Here is a 20,033-nt window from a genome sequence, read left to right on the forward strand (position 1 = left end):
ATATTTGGATCCCCATATCCTAAACCATAACCTAGATCTTTATTCCAATATCTATATCCAAAAGTTAATAATCTTTTCCCATCACCTATAGACATTTGAATTTGTTGTTGTTGTTGTTTTATAAAGCCTTATGTATATAATGAAACTTTGATCTCTATTATTAGATTTCTCCTTAAACCTCCATGAGAAGCAAATAAGTCTAACCTGTATTATATTTGTGTTATGTTATCTTCAAGTCACCTCATTGTTTTTCTTCTCTTTGCTAATGTTCTTTAGTTTAAAATTTAAAGAGTCTTGAAATTGTTGCATAGACAGATAATTTTTCCCCAGATGATAAAGAACCATTTCTTGTAAATCATTGGAAATCCTTTGATAATAGCTTTTAAAAGCTTACTTTCTCAAAAAGTTTAAATCTTTTTCCTTGCTAAACTTCCTTGCAGAAGAACAATGGTTTACCAAGGAATGAGGGGACTAAAACATAACACCAAAGAATATGTAATCAACCAATGGAGAAAGAGAATTGGGCCTTCTTTCCACCCTCCCACATTAGCTAGTTATAAGGTTGTTTCTAAAACAACTATTATCCCCTCAAAGTCCTCTTATTTTAATTCATCTCACTTCTGGGGAAACTTTGATCCCTATTTGACCTTAACATGTGATTCTCAGAAAGTTTTATGTCACCCTTTTTTTATTTTGTCCCCTGACAAAGAACACTCCATTTTTTAATGCAAGGTCTATATTATCTGAAATCAATTCATTTAGCTGTGTGCTATGGAAACATCCTGAATGGTTTTTTTTTTTTCTTTGTGACTATGTATAGCACTTGTATAATAAATCATATCTACATTTTTAGTTGGAAAAAATTTTTTCTATTTTGTATATGTTTTCTAATACATGTTAGTAGGATAGTACTAGTATAATTTATAAACAAAGATACATATGTAGAAGGTCTATGCTCAGAAACTTCTTACTGATGGACATGTGATTAAAATAATATTTTGACATTGCTACACTAGAGCACTAACAAATAGTGAAACTATTTTGTACTTTCAAGATTAAAAACTGAAAGAAAATTCAGAAAGACTATAATTTCTTCATTTGAAGAAAATTAAAGTCAGAGAGATTCAGGAACTTAATTCAAGTTATATAGGTAATAAGTGTTTGTATTATAATTTGAACACGGGTCCTTTGACTTCATGTCAAGTGCTTCTAACAACTTTTCATTCTATCTATCTTAGTCAACCAGGAGTAGCCCAATAGGAGTGTCAACTAAATTGGAGATCATCTCAGAAGGAAAGTACCTGAATTAAGGGAATCAGGAAGAGCCTCCCAAAGAAGGTGAAATTTTACCTGGGACTTAAGGGAAGCCAGAAAAAAACAGAAAGTAGAAATGAAGAAGGAGAACATTCAAGGCAAGGAGGATAGCATTTCTTGCATCTGGAGATAAAACTGATAAATAGAAGTATGTGTTGAATAATTTTACAAATATATACCTATTTGTGGCTAATGGTGGCCATTTCTGGGGAAGAATAATGGGAAAAAAGAAAAAATAGGAAAAAACAAAATGTGCATGTTGTATATTTTAAAAGAATAGTAAGTCGTATAATAGATTTGTAGTTCCATGTGCAATCATCTTTTTATGGAAAAGTTTGTTTTATTCCATAAATTAAAAACAAAAATAAATTTTTAAAAAACTGAAAAGGAAAGAAAGGGATCAGTTACAAAGGACTTTGAACACAAAACAGAGGATTTTTTATTTGAACCTGGAGGGGATTGGAAGTCAGTGGAATTTATTGAATAGGAGAAAATGGTAAGATCTGTGCTTTAAGAAAATTTGACAGTTAAGGAGAGGATGGATGAAAGTCCAGAGAGATTTGTGACTAGAAGACCTCCCTTATTCTTTACTAAAATTGTAACAGAGAATGAATGATGTTAGGAATATAAAGGAAATTGACAAGGAAAAATGGGTAGCATGTAGCAGTTCTAGATTACTAATAAACTAGGTAATCAGTCCCTAAAAAACTGAGAATTAGCTATAGAGTCAATATGTGACCTAATTAATATGTGGTAGGAAATTAAGATACTGTGATGAAGGAGGGTACAAAAGAAGGGAGAGATGGAAGAAATTTGGATCTCAAAAATTATTTTTAAAATACTAAAAGTTGCTGTTAGATATATAATTGAGAAAAATCAAATAAATACCTTCTTCAAAAAAAAAAAAGTCTCTCCTAAGAAGAAAATTCCCATTGCTTTCTGGACCCTTTTAATTTTTGAATAGCTTTGCATAAAAATATGATAGTAAAAGATATTTTAGTAGTTTATTTTAAGGATACCAGAATATTAGGAAATTAAAGCTCTCTACTCTAGAGAAAGAAATGTAATCTTTGGATCAGCTCCCCAAAGAACATTTGAGAGAACACTTTTTCATAGAGGTAAAGGGCAATGGGTTATAAAACATTGCATCTACTCTGAGGCTTTGTTGCTCTGTTGGTTAATTTTGCCAGTCTGGCCCTTTAATTTTTTTATTTTTTTTCATTCTTTATTACAGGGAATGGTTTTCAAGGATACAGGACAAGTGGGGAAGGATGAATTATTTTTTAAATAAAAGAATTGTAAAAATGAAAAAAAAAATCTTAAAAGTGGTTAGCTATGAAAGAATGTGTTTTGGACTAATCTATCTAGGAGGAATAATGAATATGGAAATATCCCATATGCACTTAGGATGCATTCACTGGAAATTATTTATGTCTGAATTCTGTTGCAAAGAATGACTCCTTTAGTTGACACCAGAATTCTTTCTACCTATCAAGGATCTCTTTCATTTAGCTCTATCTACTTTGTCCAGCACAGAAAAACTACATCTAATCTTTTATTTTACTGTTGAGTATATAACGTACTTTTAAGCTCCCATCCTTCTTTAGGTTACATTAAGAGAAAGACCTGGTTGGAAGAGAAGTAATTTTTGATAACAAATATTGAAAAGGATAACTGCTAAACCTCTCCAATGTATGATGTATTGATTCTAGCAGAATCCAGATTTTGAATGAATTTTTTCCTGAAGCTATTGTTGAATGGCTTCAGAATTTGCCCTTAAGAAGCAAGTGAAATCTACTTATTTTGATTCATTTATTAAGAACTCACCCTTGTTGGGTTGGGGATGAGGAAACAAAGAAAAAAAAGAAATGGCAAGAAGTTTGCTGAATTTGGGGTCAAGGACCTGGGAACACATCCTAGTTTTAATTTTTTAAAGGTTTGTGACCTTTAGCAAATCCCTTGACCATTCCAAGTCTTAATCTACAAAAGGATGGAGTTGGAGTAGCTAATCTCTAAATTCTCTTCCAGCTCAAAATCTCTGAAATTTTGTAGTAATTATTTTTAGTTTGCATAAATTTCTAGCTTGCAGTTGTTATTGTTTTAATAAGACAAATTTTTAGCATGTGTCAGTTAATGATATCTTGATAACCTCAATTTGCCATTTGTTTTTTTTTTCCATTTATCTTTAATTTTAGTCCCTTTAACTGACTGGCTGCTATCTGAAACAGTATTCTTAGACACATAGCATAGCACTTCTCTATAATTTTAAAATCCTCTAGGTTGCTTAGAATTTAACTATGCAGGTATTCAAAACTCTATAGTTCACAATATAGTTATCCCTTTCACTTCAGAGATTAAAGATGTGGAACCCCACAATCTGGAAAATCTGCATAAAACTGGCACTCTCTTCCTATCAGAGAAGTCTAATTTTTTTTGTTTTTCTTTTATGGGGTATTTACAATACTTTATTATAAAATTTGGATTAAGTATTTAGTCATAAGAACTGTGTCATCAGCTGGTCTTTAGTGTGTGTCATCTGTGACTTCCACAAAATATTCCCAAAATTCCCATTTAATTTCTTATGCCAACCCACAATATATTGAATCCATGATGGGGAATATCATGATGTGGAAAAGATAACTGTACATTTAACTCTTTTTAATTCCAGGTGTTGGAAAGTTTCAAAATAATGGACTATAGTCTTTTGCTGGGAATCCACATACTGGATCATTCACTAAAAGAAAAAGAAGGGGAGAGCACACAGAATGTACCTGATGCTAAGCGGCCTGGGATACAAAAAGTCCTCTACTCAACAGCAATGGAATCTATCCAAGGCCCGGGGAAATCTGGAGATTCTGTAATCACCCAGAGCACTAATACGTAAGTATAAGTGTTTAAGCATTAATGCTTGAATATTAAGAGTCATAGTTTGAAATGAAAGAGACCTCAGTCCATCCCATACCTGAAAAAAAAAAATTCCCATACAGACACTCAATGGGAAGCCATCCAACTTTTGCTTTGACAATGAATCTACTGCTTCAGTGAATTCTGCTCCAGTGAAGGAACCCAGTATCTGCCTGGGTAAGGTCTTCCCCCTTTGAATTGCTCTAATCATAAGGAAATTTTCTTCATATCAAGCCTTGAGTTTCTTCTTTAAAATTTCTCCTCATGGAGGAGGGCACTCCTCCCTTCTGGGAGCAGGGGGGACAAATTTAATCCGTTTCCCATAAAGCTACCTTTGACATACTTAAAGGATAAAGAATTACTAACCCAAATATCCCTCTTAGACATATAACTGGTGACATAGTAGGAGAGAACTGGACCTGGAGTCAAGACTTCATTTACAATCTGACCTCAAACATTTACTAGCTGGATGACTGTGAACAAGTCACTTAGTTTCTGTCTGCCTCAGTTTTCTTATCTGTAAAATGGTTATAATAACTGCACCTAACTCCCAAGGTTGTTCTAAAGTTAAAATGAAATAATAAATATTTGTCAACTCCTTTAAAGCCATAAACCATGACATAGATGCTAATCATTATTTTTAGTCTTGTGACTAGATTTGTTATGATTCTGATTATGTAAATTAATATTTGTATTTATTCACCTGACTAATTTCTATCATAAAAATACCTGAGAAATAAAATTAATAGTTCTTTTCGCCTTAACAATAAATAAATGAGTTAAAGCTTTCCTGGTTATAGTTATCAACCTGCTTTTTGTGTGGAAGAATACAATTTCTAAGAATTAACTCAGTCTTTGAAGAGTTTTGTTGTTGTCCTTTAGTACCAACTATTCAAAGTTTGCATCAAAGATCACTTGAGAGTAGGAAATGATAACTTTGATTTGTTATCTATCATCTAAAAGCCTGACAATCATTATGGTTGTAATTCAGAGTCTCTTTTCAACACTTTAGGGATTCTCTTTGGTAATATTAAGATGGCAGATGGAGTCTCTGGCCTCAGCCAGATATGACATTAACTTTGATATTTCTTTACATCTATAAAATATGTATTTGCTAACAGAAACAAAGGAAAGATCTGAAACCAGTTGCATACCTCTATACACATATATGATTTAAGCCTGGGGGGGGGCTCATAATTTTAAAAACCAGTCTCTTCTGGCCTTAATTGTATAGCTTCTAGATTTATTGATTATTGACCAGATCATAGACATATACAGCTATTAAAAATGCTCTACATTTCAAATCATTTTTCTTCCACGTTCCAAATCATTTTTCTAGCCTTTTACTTATTTCTAAATGAACAAACTTTACTATGTTCAAAGCACCAGAGAGATATCAAAGCTGATTTGTAGATTTGAGCGTTCTGTGTGGAAATGATGATTAAATCCATGGAAGTAGATGTGCTATTGCAAAAGGAGAGAGTCTAAAGATAGAAGAAAAAGAAGGATGAGAAACAAGCCAGGAGGAGGGATAAGAAAAGGAGGTAGTTGATAGTGGGATGAAGCAAGGCAGTTGGACATAGAAGATAGATGAGAATTCAGTCTGCTTGGCTAAAGAGAGAATGAGAAAAGATAATTGCCACAGAATTCAAGAGAAAATAATGTATAAAAGGAATTGGGTAGTAACTAACAGTGTCAACTATAGATGGCCGAAAGAGCATGAAGGATGATGAAAAGAGACAAATTCTACAAATCTAAATTATCATTCCCAGCTGACCCTTTATAGTTGGCCACATCATTTATGCTGGAATCAATCTCTGGACTGACTGAGATACTTCATTCAGGATCACCCATGGAGCAACCTTAAATTTCAGTACATCTTTTAAAAAGATCAAGGGAAAAAACTATATCCTCTTTATTTCTCACTACTCTAAAAGATTGGTTATAAAATTCTATTTAATAAACATTCATGTGCAACTTGTTCTACTTTGAACAAGATATAAAAGTGAACAAAATAGAAAATAGTATACATGAAAGGGGATATAATAAGATCTTGGTGGAAACTGAATTATGAAGACTCTAGAATAGGAAAAATAAGAAATTTTAATTTAATTTAATAGCCAGTAGAGTATTGTTGAAGAGTGATATGACCTGATCTATCCATTTAGTGTATTTACCTGATAGGGGATTGAAAGGAGAAGAAACTGGAAACAGAGAAAACAGCAAGCGGTTGTTAAATTGGTTACCAAATTTATTGTACTTTCAATAGTTGCAGATCATATGATAGTTTTAGGAACAGTTAGATGACACAGTGGATAAAGTACTCCTGGGGTCAGGAGGACCTAAGTTCAAATCTAGCCTCAGACATTTAACAATGTTAAATTTAGCTATGTTACTCTGGACAAGTCACTTAACTCCAATTGCCTTGTCCCTCCCCCCCAAACATAAGCAAAAAAAAAAAAAAAAAAAAAAAGCCAATAATGATCATTTTAAAACATTTTAGCCTGTGATACATAATGAAATATTTTCTCTTTTCATCAACAGAATGGGAGGGATTCCAGCTAAAAGTCATAAAGGAGAAAAGCTACTTTTATTTATGGGCATTATTGATATTCTGCAATCATATAGGTAAGGAGAGGTGTTTTTTGGGGGTGTTTTTTTTTAAACCTTTGCAATATTTGTAAATTAGTCAACACACTATTCTGAAATGTCATTATTACTAATTTTTTTTTCATTTTTTGTTGTCTAGGTTAATGAAGAAGTTAGAACATTCCTGGAAAGCACTTGTTTATGATGGGGTAAGCTACTTGTATATATTGTTAAAATTTTTATTACTCTGTGCTCCCAATTTACTTTATATAATAAGAATCTGAGAGCTAAAACGACGCGTCACTGTCTTCTATGGGAAGAAGACAGGAAAGCTTCTGCAAACTTTAAATGGGTAAATCACAGATTTAAATCTACACAACAAAGCCAAAAGGAAATCGAGATTGTCAGATACACAATATTCAATATGGTAGGCTTGAAAATGCTGAGCTCTGGACCTGGCCTTTCTTTGACCAAATAATGTTTAAAGAAATTGTGGCTCTGTTGAATCAATAAATCTAATAAATCTAATCAATAAACCTAAAACAGAGAAAGGGAAAAAAAAATTAGATTTTATTTATAGACAAGAATAGGAAAAATGAAATTCTTTGAAGTAATATAAGTTAGCATTCTACTTTCCCATATCAAACATACTTTCTATTACAAAAAGGCCCTAAACATCAGACATTTCTTTCTTTTAAGCACAGAAGTATTTATGCTAAGCACAATCTTGAGCTTGAAAGAGAAAATGGGGTCATGCAAATTGAGCATCTGGTGTTTTTTTTTTTTTTGTATTCTTTTTTTGGGGGGGGGGGGTGGGGGAAGGGAGGAGATGACAGAACAAACAGGATTAAGTGTCTGAAGCCAGATTGATACTCAGGTCCTATTGACTGCAGAACTGGTACTCTATGCACTGTATCACCTAGATGACCCATTGTTTGTTTGTTTGTTTTTTAATTCTTTAACAATTATTAGTCGTAAAGAATCTTAGGATAACTATAGACTTATAGCACATCAGAGCTGAAAAGAGACTTAATGTTGTCTATTAAAATTTCCTTATTTAATCAGTGAGGAAACTGAAGGCCAGAGGGAAATGAAGATTCTTCCTCAAGCTGGTTTTCTGGCAGGATTTTTCAGTCATATCTTCATTCTTTGTTATCCTATTTGGGGCTAGATTTGAACTCAGGAAGAGGAGTCTTCCTCACTTCAAGCTCTTCACTCTATTATGCTGCCATGCTGCCTTAAATCCATCCATCAGTGGGTTAACACCTAAAGATTCAGACTCCTAGGACAGGACTCTTTCTTCTTTACCATATAGATTGTCTCAGGGTGACAAAAAACAAAATTTAATCTGCTGTTTCTATCACAGAAAAGCTAGCCACAGCATAACTGCTAGAGAGAACATGCTAATCATGTCTTATCACACAAGTATAGATAGATGTGAGGCAAAGTCAACTATTATTACAATGAAATGTTTAATCATTGACTACAGTGACTTATGAACTCATCTTCCCTTATCTCAAATGAGTTATACAGATAAATTTAAACCCAAATAAGTCATGTAACTATGGAATTAGGATTTTTATTGTTTGAGTAACATTTATTTTCCCTCAATTTCAAATCCAGTTCATTTCTAACTAGAATTGTCTTTCACTGATATTGTTTGTGATGATAAAGTTTGTGATATTATATTTTTATGCATAAATGAGACCCTTTCTTCAAAAGATAACATCTACCCTCTTAAGTCTTTTCTATTATGAATAACAATTAAACTTGTTCTCTATTAAGTAATAGAAGACCTCTTGACATTTATTTTCTCTTTCTATCCTTTAGCAGAATGTATAAGATCATCTTCAAACAAAATCTAGGAATAATGTAAACTGTCATGGGCAATATTTGATTTATTGCTTTACTTGGCTTACTAGACAAGCCTTGTAGACAGAAACATGCATTATGGAAAACATAGTTATCACAATTTTTTCAAGATTCTTCCCACATCCCTTGTTTTTTATATATTTTTGTGCTTAGATTGTCCTTAGAATGGAATTGAATTACCTGTTAAGTAATTCTGCATTATCTATCTTGTCTTTCTAGGATACTGTTTCAGTTCACAGACCAAGTTTTTATGCAGATAGATTTTTAAAGTTCATGGATTCCAGAGTTTTTAAAAAAATCCAAGGTAAGCATCTTATTAGTATTTTATTAGCATTTTGTTATTTTTATTAAGATTGCCCTAAAAACACTGAAGAAGACATCTTTAGAGCTTTTATAGTCTTTGTTATGAATGAATGAAATGAGTGAATAATAAAGGGAGTGAATGAAAAAAGTTAATTATATACCAGGCACTGTCTTCAGCACCGAGGATGACAATTTAAAGAAAAGAGTCTCTGAATTCAAGGAATTTACTATATTCTACTGGCTAAGGCAACATAGAAAAGTAAGAGATGATCTGAAATAGTTTTGTTCTGGGAAGAGGGAAAAGAATCCACACAATCAGAACTTTTATAATATAAATGCTTTGGATGGCTGGCTGAGTAGTGAAAGATGGGGCATGGCCTGATGTCTAAGGCCAGCCAGTCAATAATCTGTGGATTATTAAAGTTTCTACACCACACTTACATTCTTCTTAGGGGAAAACTAGTCTAGTTTTAAAAATAATAGCGTGACTTATCACATTTTTAAAGCACTTTCTGGTTTACAAAGAGCTGTCTCGTGATAATCTTGTAGTGTCAAGTATGGTAGTCCCAATTTTCAGATGAGGAGACTTAAGTGCCTTTAAGTCAAATAGCTAGATAAAAGTAAGACTTGCTTCTTCACAGTATCTTATTTCAGTGTTAATTCATTTTCTTGCCTTATTACTGGTGTTGATAATGACTATTACTAGGAAGCCATTTGTCCTTCTTCCTTTTTCTCCCTTGCCTTGCCTTTCCCTACACTATAATCAGCAGAATAGGCTACCAGTTTTTAACTTGTTCTACCTCCCCACTAATTAGTCTCTCTGTCTCTATTTTCTTTCAACTGATATCACTTATTTTACACAGCTACTTCCTTATTATCTCACTTTTTGAGAAAGCTGATATGATCCTGGCTAACCACTACATTTTGAAACCTTGGAAGTGCTAGATTGGAAAATTAGGGAATTTGCACAAATTAGCAGAGGGATTTTTTTTTTTTTTACTTTTTTACTTAGGCAATTGAGGTTAAATGACTTGCCCAGGGTCACACAGCTAGGAGGTGTTAAGTGTCTGAGGTCAGATTTGAACTCACATCCTCCTGACTTCAGGGCTGGTGCTCTATCCACTGCGCCACCTAGCTGCCCCAACAGCAGAGGGATTTTTAAATATAAAATGTTCAGGAAGAGAGTAAATATACCACATTTATAAATCAAATTGGAGAATGTATGTATATTTAAGGAAATGGGATTGAGAAAGAGTGAGGCAAGTATAATTATGAACAATGTTAGAGAACAAGCTAAGATTTCATTGGTGTAGAGAACTTTCCAGTGAGGAACTTTGTCTTCATGTTCTGGTAAGAAAAAATTCCTTTTCTATGATAATTTTTTCAGGTTTTGGGAACTCTCTGAACTCTCTCTGAAGCCTCAGAGAGTTCCCAAAACCTGAAAAAAATTAATCCATTCTATGTATCAGAAAGATTTGTTTCTACTATGTCAAACTGCCTCTCAAAGTTCACAAAATCAGAATCAGTGTCAGAAGGATAATGAAAGTTAGTCCAAAATGGAAGTCCTCAGAGGAGCTCATCAATAGAAAAGGTAGGCTAGCATGAAGGAAGGATGTTCCAGGATAAGGTAACCCCAGACATTGAGGAAATTTTAGGGCAAGAAAGGAAAGTCCAGAAAATAAAAAACAGAACCAGATGATTGAAAAGCATATAAGGAATGTATAATATAAAATATATGTATATAAACATAGTACGAAGGGGGAGGGGGAGACTATGTATGGATGTATAGCCTTTAAGAAGACAGACTAAAACAATAGCATTATCACCTTGGGCAAGTTCCAGTTTCCTTAAGCCTCAGTTTCCCTTATCTGTAAAATAAGTATAATATATATTTATAAATAATGTTTAGCTGTAAAGCCCTATACCATCTAAGTGAGCAAATTCATTTAAGTGATTAGGAAAATCTCTGCCTGGTTTATAGAGGTAGAGTTCAAATGTAAATATGAGAAAATATAACCCAAAACCCAAAAGTTGATATCAGTAACACCAAAATCCCAAAGGGATGAAATAATCAGGAAAATCAAGTACACAAGCAAAGAGTCAGATCAGGAGATTAATTCTAAATCATAAACAAAAAAGTTAGAAAACTTGACTGTGCCAAGTTCAGTCTGAGTCCCTAAAATTTTTATATTTTGAGAATAGAGTGCTAGACCTAAAGTCAAGAAGATCATTGTAGATAATGCTATTATTTGTTATGGCCTGTCTTCTTAGAGGTTATACATCCATACATATCTACTCACACACAGGAAGAGTTGAAATTCAGCCTGAGATACTTACTAGCTGTATGACCCTGAGCAAGTCTCTCAATCACTGTCTACCTTAGTTTACTCTTCTCTAAAATGGAGTTAATAATACTTTCCTCTCAGAGTTGTGGTGAAAAGAAAATGAAAAAAAAAAATACAGTTGTAAAGAGATTTGCTAACTTTAAAACACTATATAAAAGTTTATTATTATTATTATTATTATTACATTCTTGGTACCCTACCCTGCAACAGGTAGCCAGAAGCAACCATTATTACTAACTCAGCTTTACCACCAAATATATATATACATATATATGTATATATATATGGACTCATGAACAAAACAACATATGAATGTGTGTTGTATTATTTTTTAGAGAAGTCTTTCAATTGAAAGATGAGCCCTGTCAACTAACGAGGAAGGGAAAGGATAAATCTCAATTGATCACAATATATTCTATGTTCACAGTATGTACATTTCTATATTTTGCAATAAGGATTTTGGATTAAGATTACTTAAGAGACTTGAAAACTTTTTTTCTTCTCTAAACTAGAAAACTGCTCTCCTTTCTCACTTTGTATACCCCAGAGTACTCCCTCATTTAAGCTCTTACAAATTGATATTTTTTTGAAGAGACTCAGTGGACAGCATAATCTGAGTGGTGAGGGTCACAAGACTAAATAACAATTGTTCTAAATAAAATGATTATCAGGTTGTTCTTTGTGAAAACTTCTTCAGAAGACTAATACAGATGAAGCTTAAAGAAGTTTCAACTTCCTTTCTTTATTCCTCTCCTCCAGGGAAATTATCTTAAAATATTAAGTACTAAACAAAATCATGCCAAAATGAAGAATGACTGTATAAACACAGTGTGATCAGTCTGGATCTTTTTTGCACAGGACTTTTTGCCAGGTGAATTTATAGAATCCAATGCAGTTCACTAGATGGTAGTTTGAGTACTTTGTCAGTTCATTTCTCCAACAGGTTTTTGAAGTTCAACATTGTTAAAGAGACAAAGATCAGAAGTGAATTATGTTTTTCACAAAATTGACTCAGCATAGACCAAGGAGACTCCACTTCCATGGGAATTCACTGAAAGACAGCAAGAATTTAAAGTAATTTGGTTCAAGTTGAATAGTATTACTGTGAGATTGGATATTGACATGTTCTGAAAATTCCTGAGCCAGGTTAATATGACCACTGGGATCATGAGAACTTGATATTCTTCACCATCTGAACCTAGCAATCCATTACACAGATGTTTATGACAACAATCAAGTGCTCTACCCCCCCCAAAAAAAAAAAATTCTTTAAAAAGTTATATAGAGGGGAGGATTCTGGGAAGATGGTGGAAGTAGGTTGCTAAATTTCAGGCTCTCCTGATTTCCCCCATAAATAGAATGAATTTGCACTTCAGAAAGAACATAGACTGGTGAAAAATCAAGACTTGGGGCAGAACTGAGATCCTCCTAATACAAGTGGAGAAGATCTGAAAAAAGACCCTGGCTAGGGATTAATCTGTCTATAGGGATTAACACCCTCAGGCTAACTCTTGGGAAATGTCAAGTGAGAAAACTCTCAGGCTAGCTAGATGTGGCTGGAGCCTCCTCAGGAAAGGAAAAGACTTTCACTTCCCAGACTGTTGAGTTGGGGTCTGAATCTAGGATGACTGAGTGAACCTTTACTGATAGAAACACTAGGCCCAACAGTGCTGCTAAGACTGGACCCTGTGTGAGAAAGAACCAGCACCAGTAAGTGCAGAGGCAGTGGGGCAGGAACACTGTTGACTACAGGCATTTGAGGATGATGTAGCTCTCTTGCTTTGGGGTTCCTAATCAGAGGGAGGAGCTGAAGGGAAGCTTGAGGCACCATCCCCCCACACTACAGTGCTTATAGTTGGTTATACTAATACCTCATTTAAAAAAAAAAAAAAAAGAATCAGCAAAAAAGAAAAAACCCACCATTGAAACATGTTATGAGACTAGGGAAGACCAGGATTCATCTTCAGAGGAAGACACTGAAGTAAAAAAAGCTTCTATCCTAAAGAGTAATATGAAATGGCCAAAGAGAATTTATAGAAGAACTCAAAAAAAAAAAAAAAAAGAATTTGAAAATCAAATGAGAGACATTAAGGAAAAAAATTTTTTTTAAATTCCAAGAAAAACAAGATTATGAAAAAAAGTTAACCAACTAAAAAAGGAAATATAAAGTCTGAAAGATGAAAATAATGCTTTAAAAATTAAAATCAAGCAAGGGAAGCTAGTAAAGCTATCAGAGAAGAAGAAATAACAAAATAGATTATAAAGAATGAGAAAATCGACCAGAATGTGAAATATTTTATAAGAAAAGTGACAGATTTGGAGACTAGATCAAGAAGAAAAAATATAAGAATAATTGGACTGCTAGAAAAGTTGTTACCAAAAGGAAAACTTTGACCCAACAATGCAGAAAATAATCCAAATAAATTGTCCTGGAGTGAAAGCACATGAAGGGTAAGTACAAATAGGAAAAATCTACCAATCACCACCTCAAAGAGATCCTTTGTGTAAAACACAAAGAAATATTATTGTCAAATTTCAAAATCTCCAGATCAAAGAGAAAATTTTCCAAGAAACAACAATTCAAATACACTGGAGCTACAATTAAGAATTGTACAAAATTTATCAGTAGCCACAATAAAGGACTGCAGATCCTGGAATCATATCTGCCAACAATCAAAAGAACTAGACCTGTGGTCAAAAATATCATATCCAGCAAAATTATCTGTAATTTTGCATGAGAAAAAAAATGGACATTGAACAGGCTTGTAGATTTTCAGGACTTTCTATCAACCAAACCCAAACTCAATAGAAAATTTAATATATAAGAGCCAATATGAAAGATCAATTTTATGGAATTCAATATGGACAAGCTATTTAAACACGAACAAATTGTTTATGGGTTTTTTAATGTATAAAATGTATACTATATGTTCAAGATTCACATCAACAATATGGTAGCTCAAAAGAGAGTGACAGAGTTAAGAATAATTTACAAGGAGGTAAAAAAAAAATGGACATATACAATGTCTTGATCTGGTCATTTGTTGTTATATATTTTGAATCCTTTTGTATTCCTTTTCTGTTTTTCTTTTTTTATTCTGTTTTTCTTTTTATTTACTGTTTTTCAAATAAAATAAGTTTTTTTAAAAAGTTATGTAGATATTACAAGTTATAATGTGAAATTATTTGAAAGTAATTGAAGTATAATGCATTGAAGAGAACTGCCTATGTAACTATATATTTTTCCATATATCTGGAAATAAAGATTTGAGCTTCAAAAAAAAGTTATATAGAATTAAAATTTCAATCAAATCAAACTTTATACCCTTTGACCCACAGATCTCACTATAGAACACAAGCTTAAGGTTAGAGCTAGAAATCAAGGCCCCATATAAGCCACACTATGTTTTGTAGTACTACAGAACTGAAAACAAAGAGGATACAAACCACTTGGGAAATGGCTGTGCAAACTGTGGTTCATGAATAAAATCATATTATTATACCTTAAGAAATAATGAATATGAGGATTTCAGAGGAAAAAATGAGAAGAGTTGTATGAACTGATACAGAAAAGTTAATATATTGCTGAGGCAATTGTGGTTAAGTGACTTGCCCAGAGTCATACAGCTGGAAATGTTAAGTATCTGAGACCACATTTGAACTTAGGGCTGGTGCTCTATCTACTGCACCACCTAGCTGTCCCAATACATATATTTTAACATTTAACATGTATTGGACTACTTGCCATCTAGAGGAAGAGCTGGAGGGAAGGATGGGATAATTTGGAACAAGTCATTTTTGCAACAGTCATTATATATATATATATATATATAAACATTTAAAAAGAACAAAGTTAATAGAATCAGAACAGACACCGTGACTACAATAGCATAACCCAAAAAATTTCATTCAATAGAAATCAGGCAAATGGCATCATTCCAGTGACCAATTATGGCTCCCAAGAACAAATAATGAAAGGTAGTTCTACCTATATTACCTTGTTAAAGTCACTTAATATTCTTAGGGTCTCAATTTCCTCATCTGTAAAGTGAAGGAAGTTTGACTAGCAAAACCCCAAGGGCCATTCTGACTCTGGGTATAGGATCCAATGGTGTTAGTACAAAAGTAAAGAATGATACATGCAATATTTTTCATGTTCTCTCAGATATTAGTATTTGATCACTCAGTTTTGCTTAACAGTTTTTTTTTTCCTTTATACAAGGGAAATAGGAAAGAGAATCTATTGGAACATGAACATGGTATAAAAAACAAAAATGTTAAATTTTTTCTGACAACGAATAGAGCATTTGGGTATGCTAATGGTGATTAAAGCTTTTGATGCGTTCTTAAATCCTTCACTTACCTTTGCAAACTTGTTACAAATTACCTCTCTATATACATTCTATATTCTAGCTACATTGGCCTGCTTACTGTTCTTTATATATGACACTGTATCTTTCATCCTTTGTCCTCTCATGTCTCTCATGTCTAGAATTTACCTTCCTACCACTTAAAATTCTTAGTTTCCTTGTCACCCAAGTACCATCTTCCCCATGAAGTTGTATTGTTCTCCTTAGCTATTAGTACATTCCTTTCAAAAATTACTGTTTCTATATATTCCTTTATATTTACCTGCATGTTTTTACTGATAAAATGTAAGCTCCTTAAGAGAAAGAACTGTCAAGCTTTGTTTTTGTATGCCCATCATCCAACAAAATTCTTGGCTGAAATTGGGTAATTTAAAAATGTTTGTTGATTGATGGATTGGTTGATTAAATATGCATGTCAGAAAATCACTTTGTCTTTTCACAGCTTACAAAATTAAAGCTGAAAAAACCTTAGAAGCCAACTATTTCAACCTCTTCATTCCTCATTTTATGAAGTAGAAAATTGAGCCCCAAAGAGTTTAGCTACCTTATCCAAGCTCACTCATGTAGTAAATAGCAGAACTGACATTGGGACCCAGATCCTTTGACTCTTGATCATGCTGTATTCAAAGCTGTAATGTATAAAATGAATATACTAATTTGATACTTCTCAGAGATGACTAAAATATTAAACTAAAAATAAATAATATAAGTATTTTGTTTTCTTTTTCTCTTCTAGCTTTGAAGTCCTCCCCTTCTAAGAGAAGATGTAATTCTATTGCTGCCTTAAAGGCTACATCACAGGAAATCATATCTTCTGTGAGCCAGGAATGGAAAGATGAAAAACATGATTTGCTTACTGAAGGGCAGAGCTATAGCAGCCTTGATGAAGAAGGTAATATAGACTAACTTCAGATCTAGTTGCTATGGAAATATGCTCATTCACACCTGTAAGAATTGTTAGTGTTAGATTTTTGTGTTTAGTCTTTATAGATTATACCTCATAACATTGATCTTTGATACAAGCTAAATCATACCAAATTAAAATGCCTCTCTGTTCACCTGCTTTCCCTCCCCCCACTAATGTACCATCTACAAAAATCAATATCAGTTATATATATTGTATTTCTGATATTCTGGTTGTCTCGATGTGTATTTCTTAGAATATATTTGGTAATGTACTAAATACTCAAATACTTAAACTTCAATGGGTCCATAGTTTCATGGGTATGAATGTTCATTTTTTAGAGAGAAATATATCACCATCCATCCATGTCTCCCACACAATACTTTTCTTTAATTTTCTAGTTTTTAATGAACTTGAAAAAATTAGCAAATGTAAACATTACCCTATACAAAGAGGATTGTGAAAATCAGAAATTTTATTTTTTGTTTTGTTTTAATTTTTAATTGTATTTTATTTTTGCAAATACATACAAAGATAGTGTCGATATTCACTTTTGCAAAACTTTGCATTCCAAATTTTTCTCCCTCTTTCCTCTCTCCCCTCCCCAAAACAGCAAGCAATTCAACATAAGTTAAACATGTACATCAATCTCTATTTTTTATAGTTTTGAAATATATGTTAAATTTAATGATGAATCTTGCCGTGCTGCCTCTTTGTGAACTTTTGTTTTCCTCTGTGCATTTTTAAATATTTCATAGATCTGCTTTTCTTCCTTTTCTTCTTTTTTTCATGTTCTATTCTTAAACATGTTCTCCCTGATATTCTCCATATAAGATCTCACCTAATGAAGATTATCCATCTATTTTTATGTCATGAACCCCTTTTGCAGTATGCTGAAACCTATGGATTCCTTTTCAGAATATTATTTTTAAAGCATAAAATATATAATATAAATATAATATTTATAATATAAGTGATATAAATATGTTATGACATAATATAAAGATATATAAGGTATAATTATATAAATAATATATAAATGTATAATTTATGTATATATACATAATGTAAAAATATATAAATTATAAATACCTATAAATATATGTATAAAAATATAAATGTATAATATAAATAATATATAAGGTCACAAAGGAATTTAATTATGTCATCATAAAATTAGTAAAATGTAAAACACATACACACACACACACACATTTAGATCCCTCCTCCCCCCTTTCCTCCCAAGTTAAGAACTTCTGCTCTCTAAATCGTTTTATGTTTTGTGAGTTACTAGGGTGAATACTAGTCAAGCTGTCCATCAGTATTCCATTCTTAATAAATCAACATAGCTTATTTTATAGTGTGATTTAAGATTTTCAAGACTATTTATATACATTATCTCATTTACTCTTCACTACAATCCTGAAAGATACATACTGCTCTTATTGTGTGGATTATTATTTTATCATTCTTTGGAGGAACCTACCCCTTCCTTCTGGTTCTGACTCCCTCTCTCTACCAACTGACCTAAGATTTGGGGGTTTGTTCTTCTGGAGTTAACATAGCTTATTAAGTGCTTGAAATGGAATTTAAAATGAGATGTTCCTGAGTCCAAGTATAGTCCTCTATTTATTGTACCTCAGATTCCTGGATGATATCCTTATGCCACTTATTTCTTACATACGTAAACATTAGGCATATTATCACTCATATTTAATTTTAGATTTTATTTTAAGACCTTCATATATTAAGTGATTAATATATTAATCACTTAATTAATTAAGTTCATATATAAGGTGATTAAAAAAAAGTCCATGCTGACTTCAAAGAGTGTGGTAAATGGGAATCAGAGACATGTCAATGTGATCTTCCTTTCCTTTATGATAAATTGAACCTGAAAATCTCATTCTAAAATTACATAAATTGTAAGAGAGAACCAAGCATATTTTCCTGGATTTTGAATATTAGTCTCTCCCAAGAGGGTATCTAATGTGTCAAAATCTAGAAATACAGCAATCTCTGAATAATTTAAAATATATATCACATGAAGAGCAGTGGAGAAGCACATGGTATGTGTGAGCAGGCAAAAACGTAACAAATTATAAATTTCAAAGAAGAATAAGAATAAAAGAAAGCATGAGAAGAATGTCAGAAAGAAAAAGAAGGGAAGGTACTCATGTTAAGAGGATGAGAGATAAAAGGTGGAAAACCAGATTGTTCTGATATTATTCTTTTGATGTTAGGAGAAAGTAATGACTTCCAGAATGGTGAGTGGACCCTTTGTGGTATATTTCTAGCACATGGAATAGAATCACACAGGATAGACAAGCTCAGTTGGCTCATGACTGGTACTACTAAAAGGAACATCCAACTCATCTAAAGGAAATTACTGTTTCATTTGAGTATGAGTTGACTTTTATTCTTAGAATCTAATTACAGGAATATCATTGGATAATGTTAACAAAATATCCATTACTTAGAACAGGCTTTGGTTGCAATTAGCTGTTAGTGTATTATATTTATCCTGTGCGGATCTTGCTAATTTAAAATTCTTAAAGCTAAAACTCACAGCTTCAAAAGAACATTCCTAAAGTAATTCCTATAAACTATTTTAAGTTAATTTCTATTTATTTATTATTTAATCTCTTTTCATGAGGCCTCTTGTGTTTCTATAGAAGTAAAAAAATAAAGTTAATCCATAATCAAACATGTCCACCTTGTGTTTTTGCCACAATTAAATGACTATCAAATCCAAAGTATGATGCATTAACCACAATTCATTATTATTGTCACTGTTTACATGTTTCACAGCACTGGGATCCAGACACCAACCAGACCTTGTGCCAAGTACTCCATCTCTGTTTGAAGCGACTTCCTTAGCAACAACAATTTCTTCTTCTTCTCTGTATGTCAATGAACAATACCCACATGATGGGACTACACTTTATTCAAAAAGGTAATAATTAGCTTTCAAGTAAATGATCTAATTACCCATCAAACAATGTTACCATAGTGATATCATGCCTAGGACAATGTCTCTGCCTGATAGTTTGATCAAAATGACATTTTATCCCAATTTTCTCTTCTCGGAAGTAGATTGGAAAGATTGTCATATTCTGTTGTCATAGATCTGAAGAATCCATCAGTAGAAACAAGATACATGTTTCTCTTTTATGATAGCTCTGTTTAGAGATTAATAATATAGCTATGTGAAGGGAGCCAAATCTTTGATCTGTCATTTTCTGCAAACAGATTTTTTTTTCTAAACAAGCAATTCATTAATATTATATGGCCCATTCCTAAGTTATTTTAATATTCATGTCAATTAGCTAAATGATTTTTATAAGCATTTAATGTGGTTTTCATATTTTCCATGGCTTGTTAGAATTAACTAAGTTAAAGTATACAGTATAGCTATTTTATTTTACACCT

The 20,033-nt window shown here is 32.5% G+C and overlaps 1 protein-coding gene across 3 annotated transcripts in view; it reads left to right on the plus strand.

Moving 5' to 3' along the window:
• PIP5K1B (phosphatidylinositol-4-phosphate 5-kinase type 1 beta) overlaps positions 1-20,033 on the plus strand; it is a 386,138-nt gene that overhangs the window by 282,578 nt on the left and 83,527 nt on the right. For all 3 annotated transcript variants that reach the window (XM_051961831.1, XM_051961839.1, XM_051961847.1), the window contains 6 exons: positions 3,983-4,194; positions 6,763-6,846; positions 6,968-7,016; positions 8,899-8,983; positions 16,434-16,589; positions 19,413-19,557. In XM_051961831.1, coding sequence (XP_051817791.1) covers positions 3,983-4,194; positions 6,763-6,846; positions 6,968-7,016; positions 8,899-8,983; positions 16,434-16,589; positions 19,413-19,557 — 731 coding nt within the window. The remainder of the gene's footprint in view (positions 1-3,982; positions 4,195-6,762; positions 6,847-6,967; positions 7,017-8,898; positions 8,984-16,433; positions 16,590-19,412; positions 19,558-20,033) is intronic.

This window comes from Antechinus flavipes, chromosome 1 (assembly GCF_016432865.1).
Source record: "Antechinus flavipes isolate AdamAnt ecotype Samford, QLD, Australia chromosome 1, AdamAnt_v2, whole genome shotgun sequence".
Classification (NCBI taxonomy): domain Eukaryota; kingdom Metazoa; phylum Chordata; class Mammalia; order Dasyuromorphia; family Dasyuridae; genus Antechinus; species Antechinus flavipes.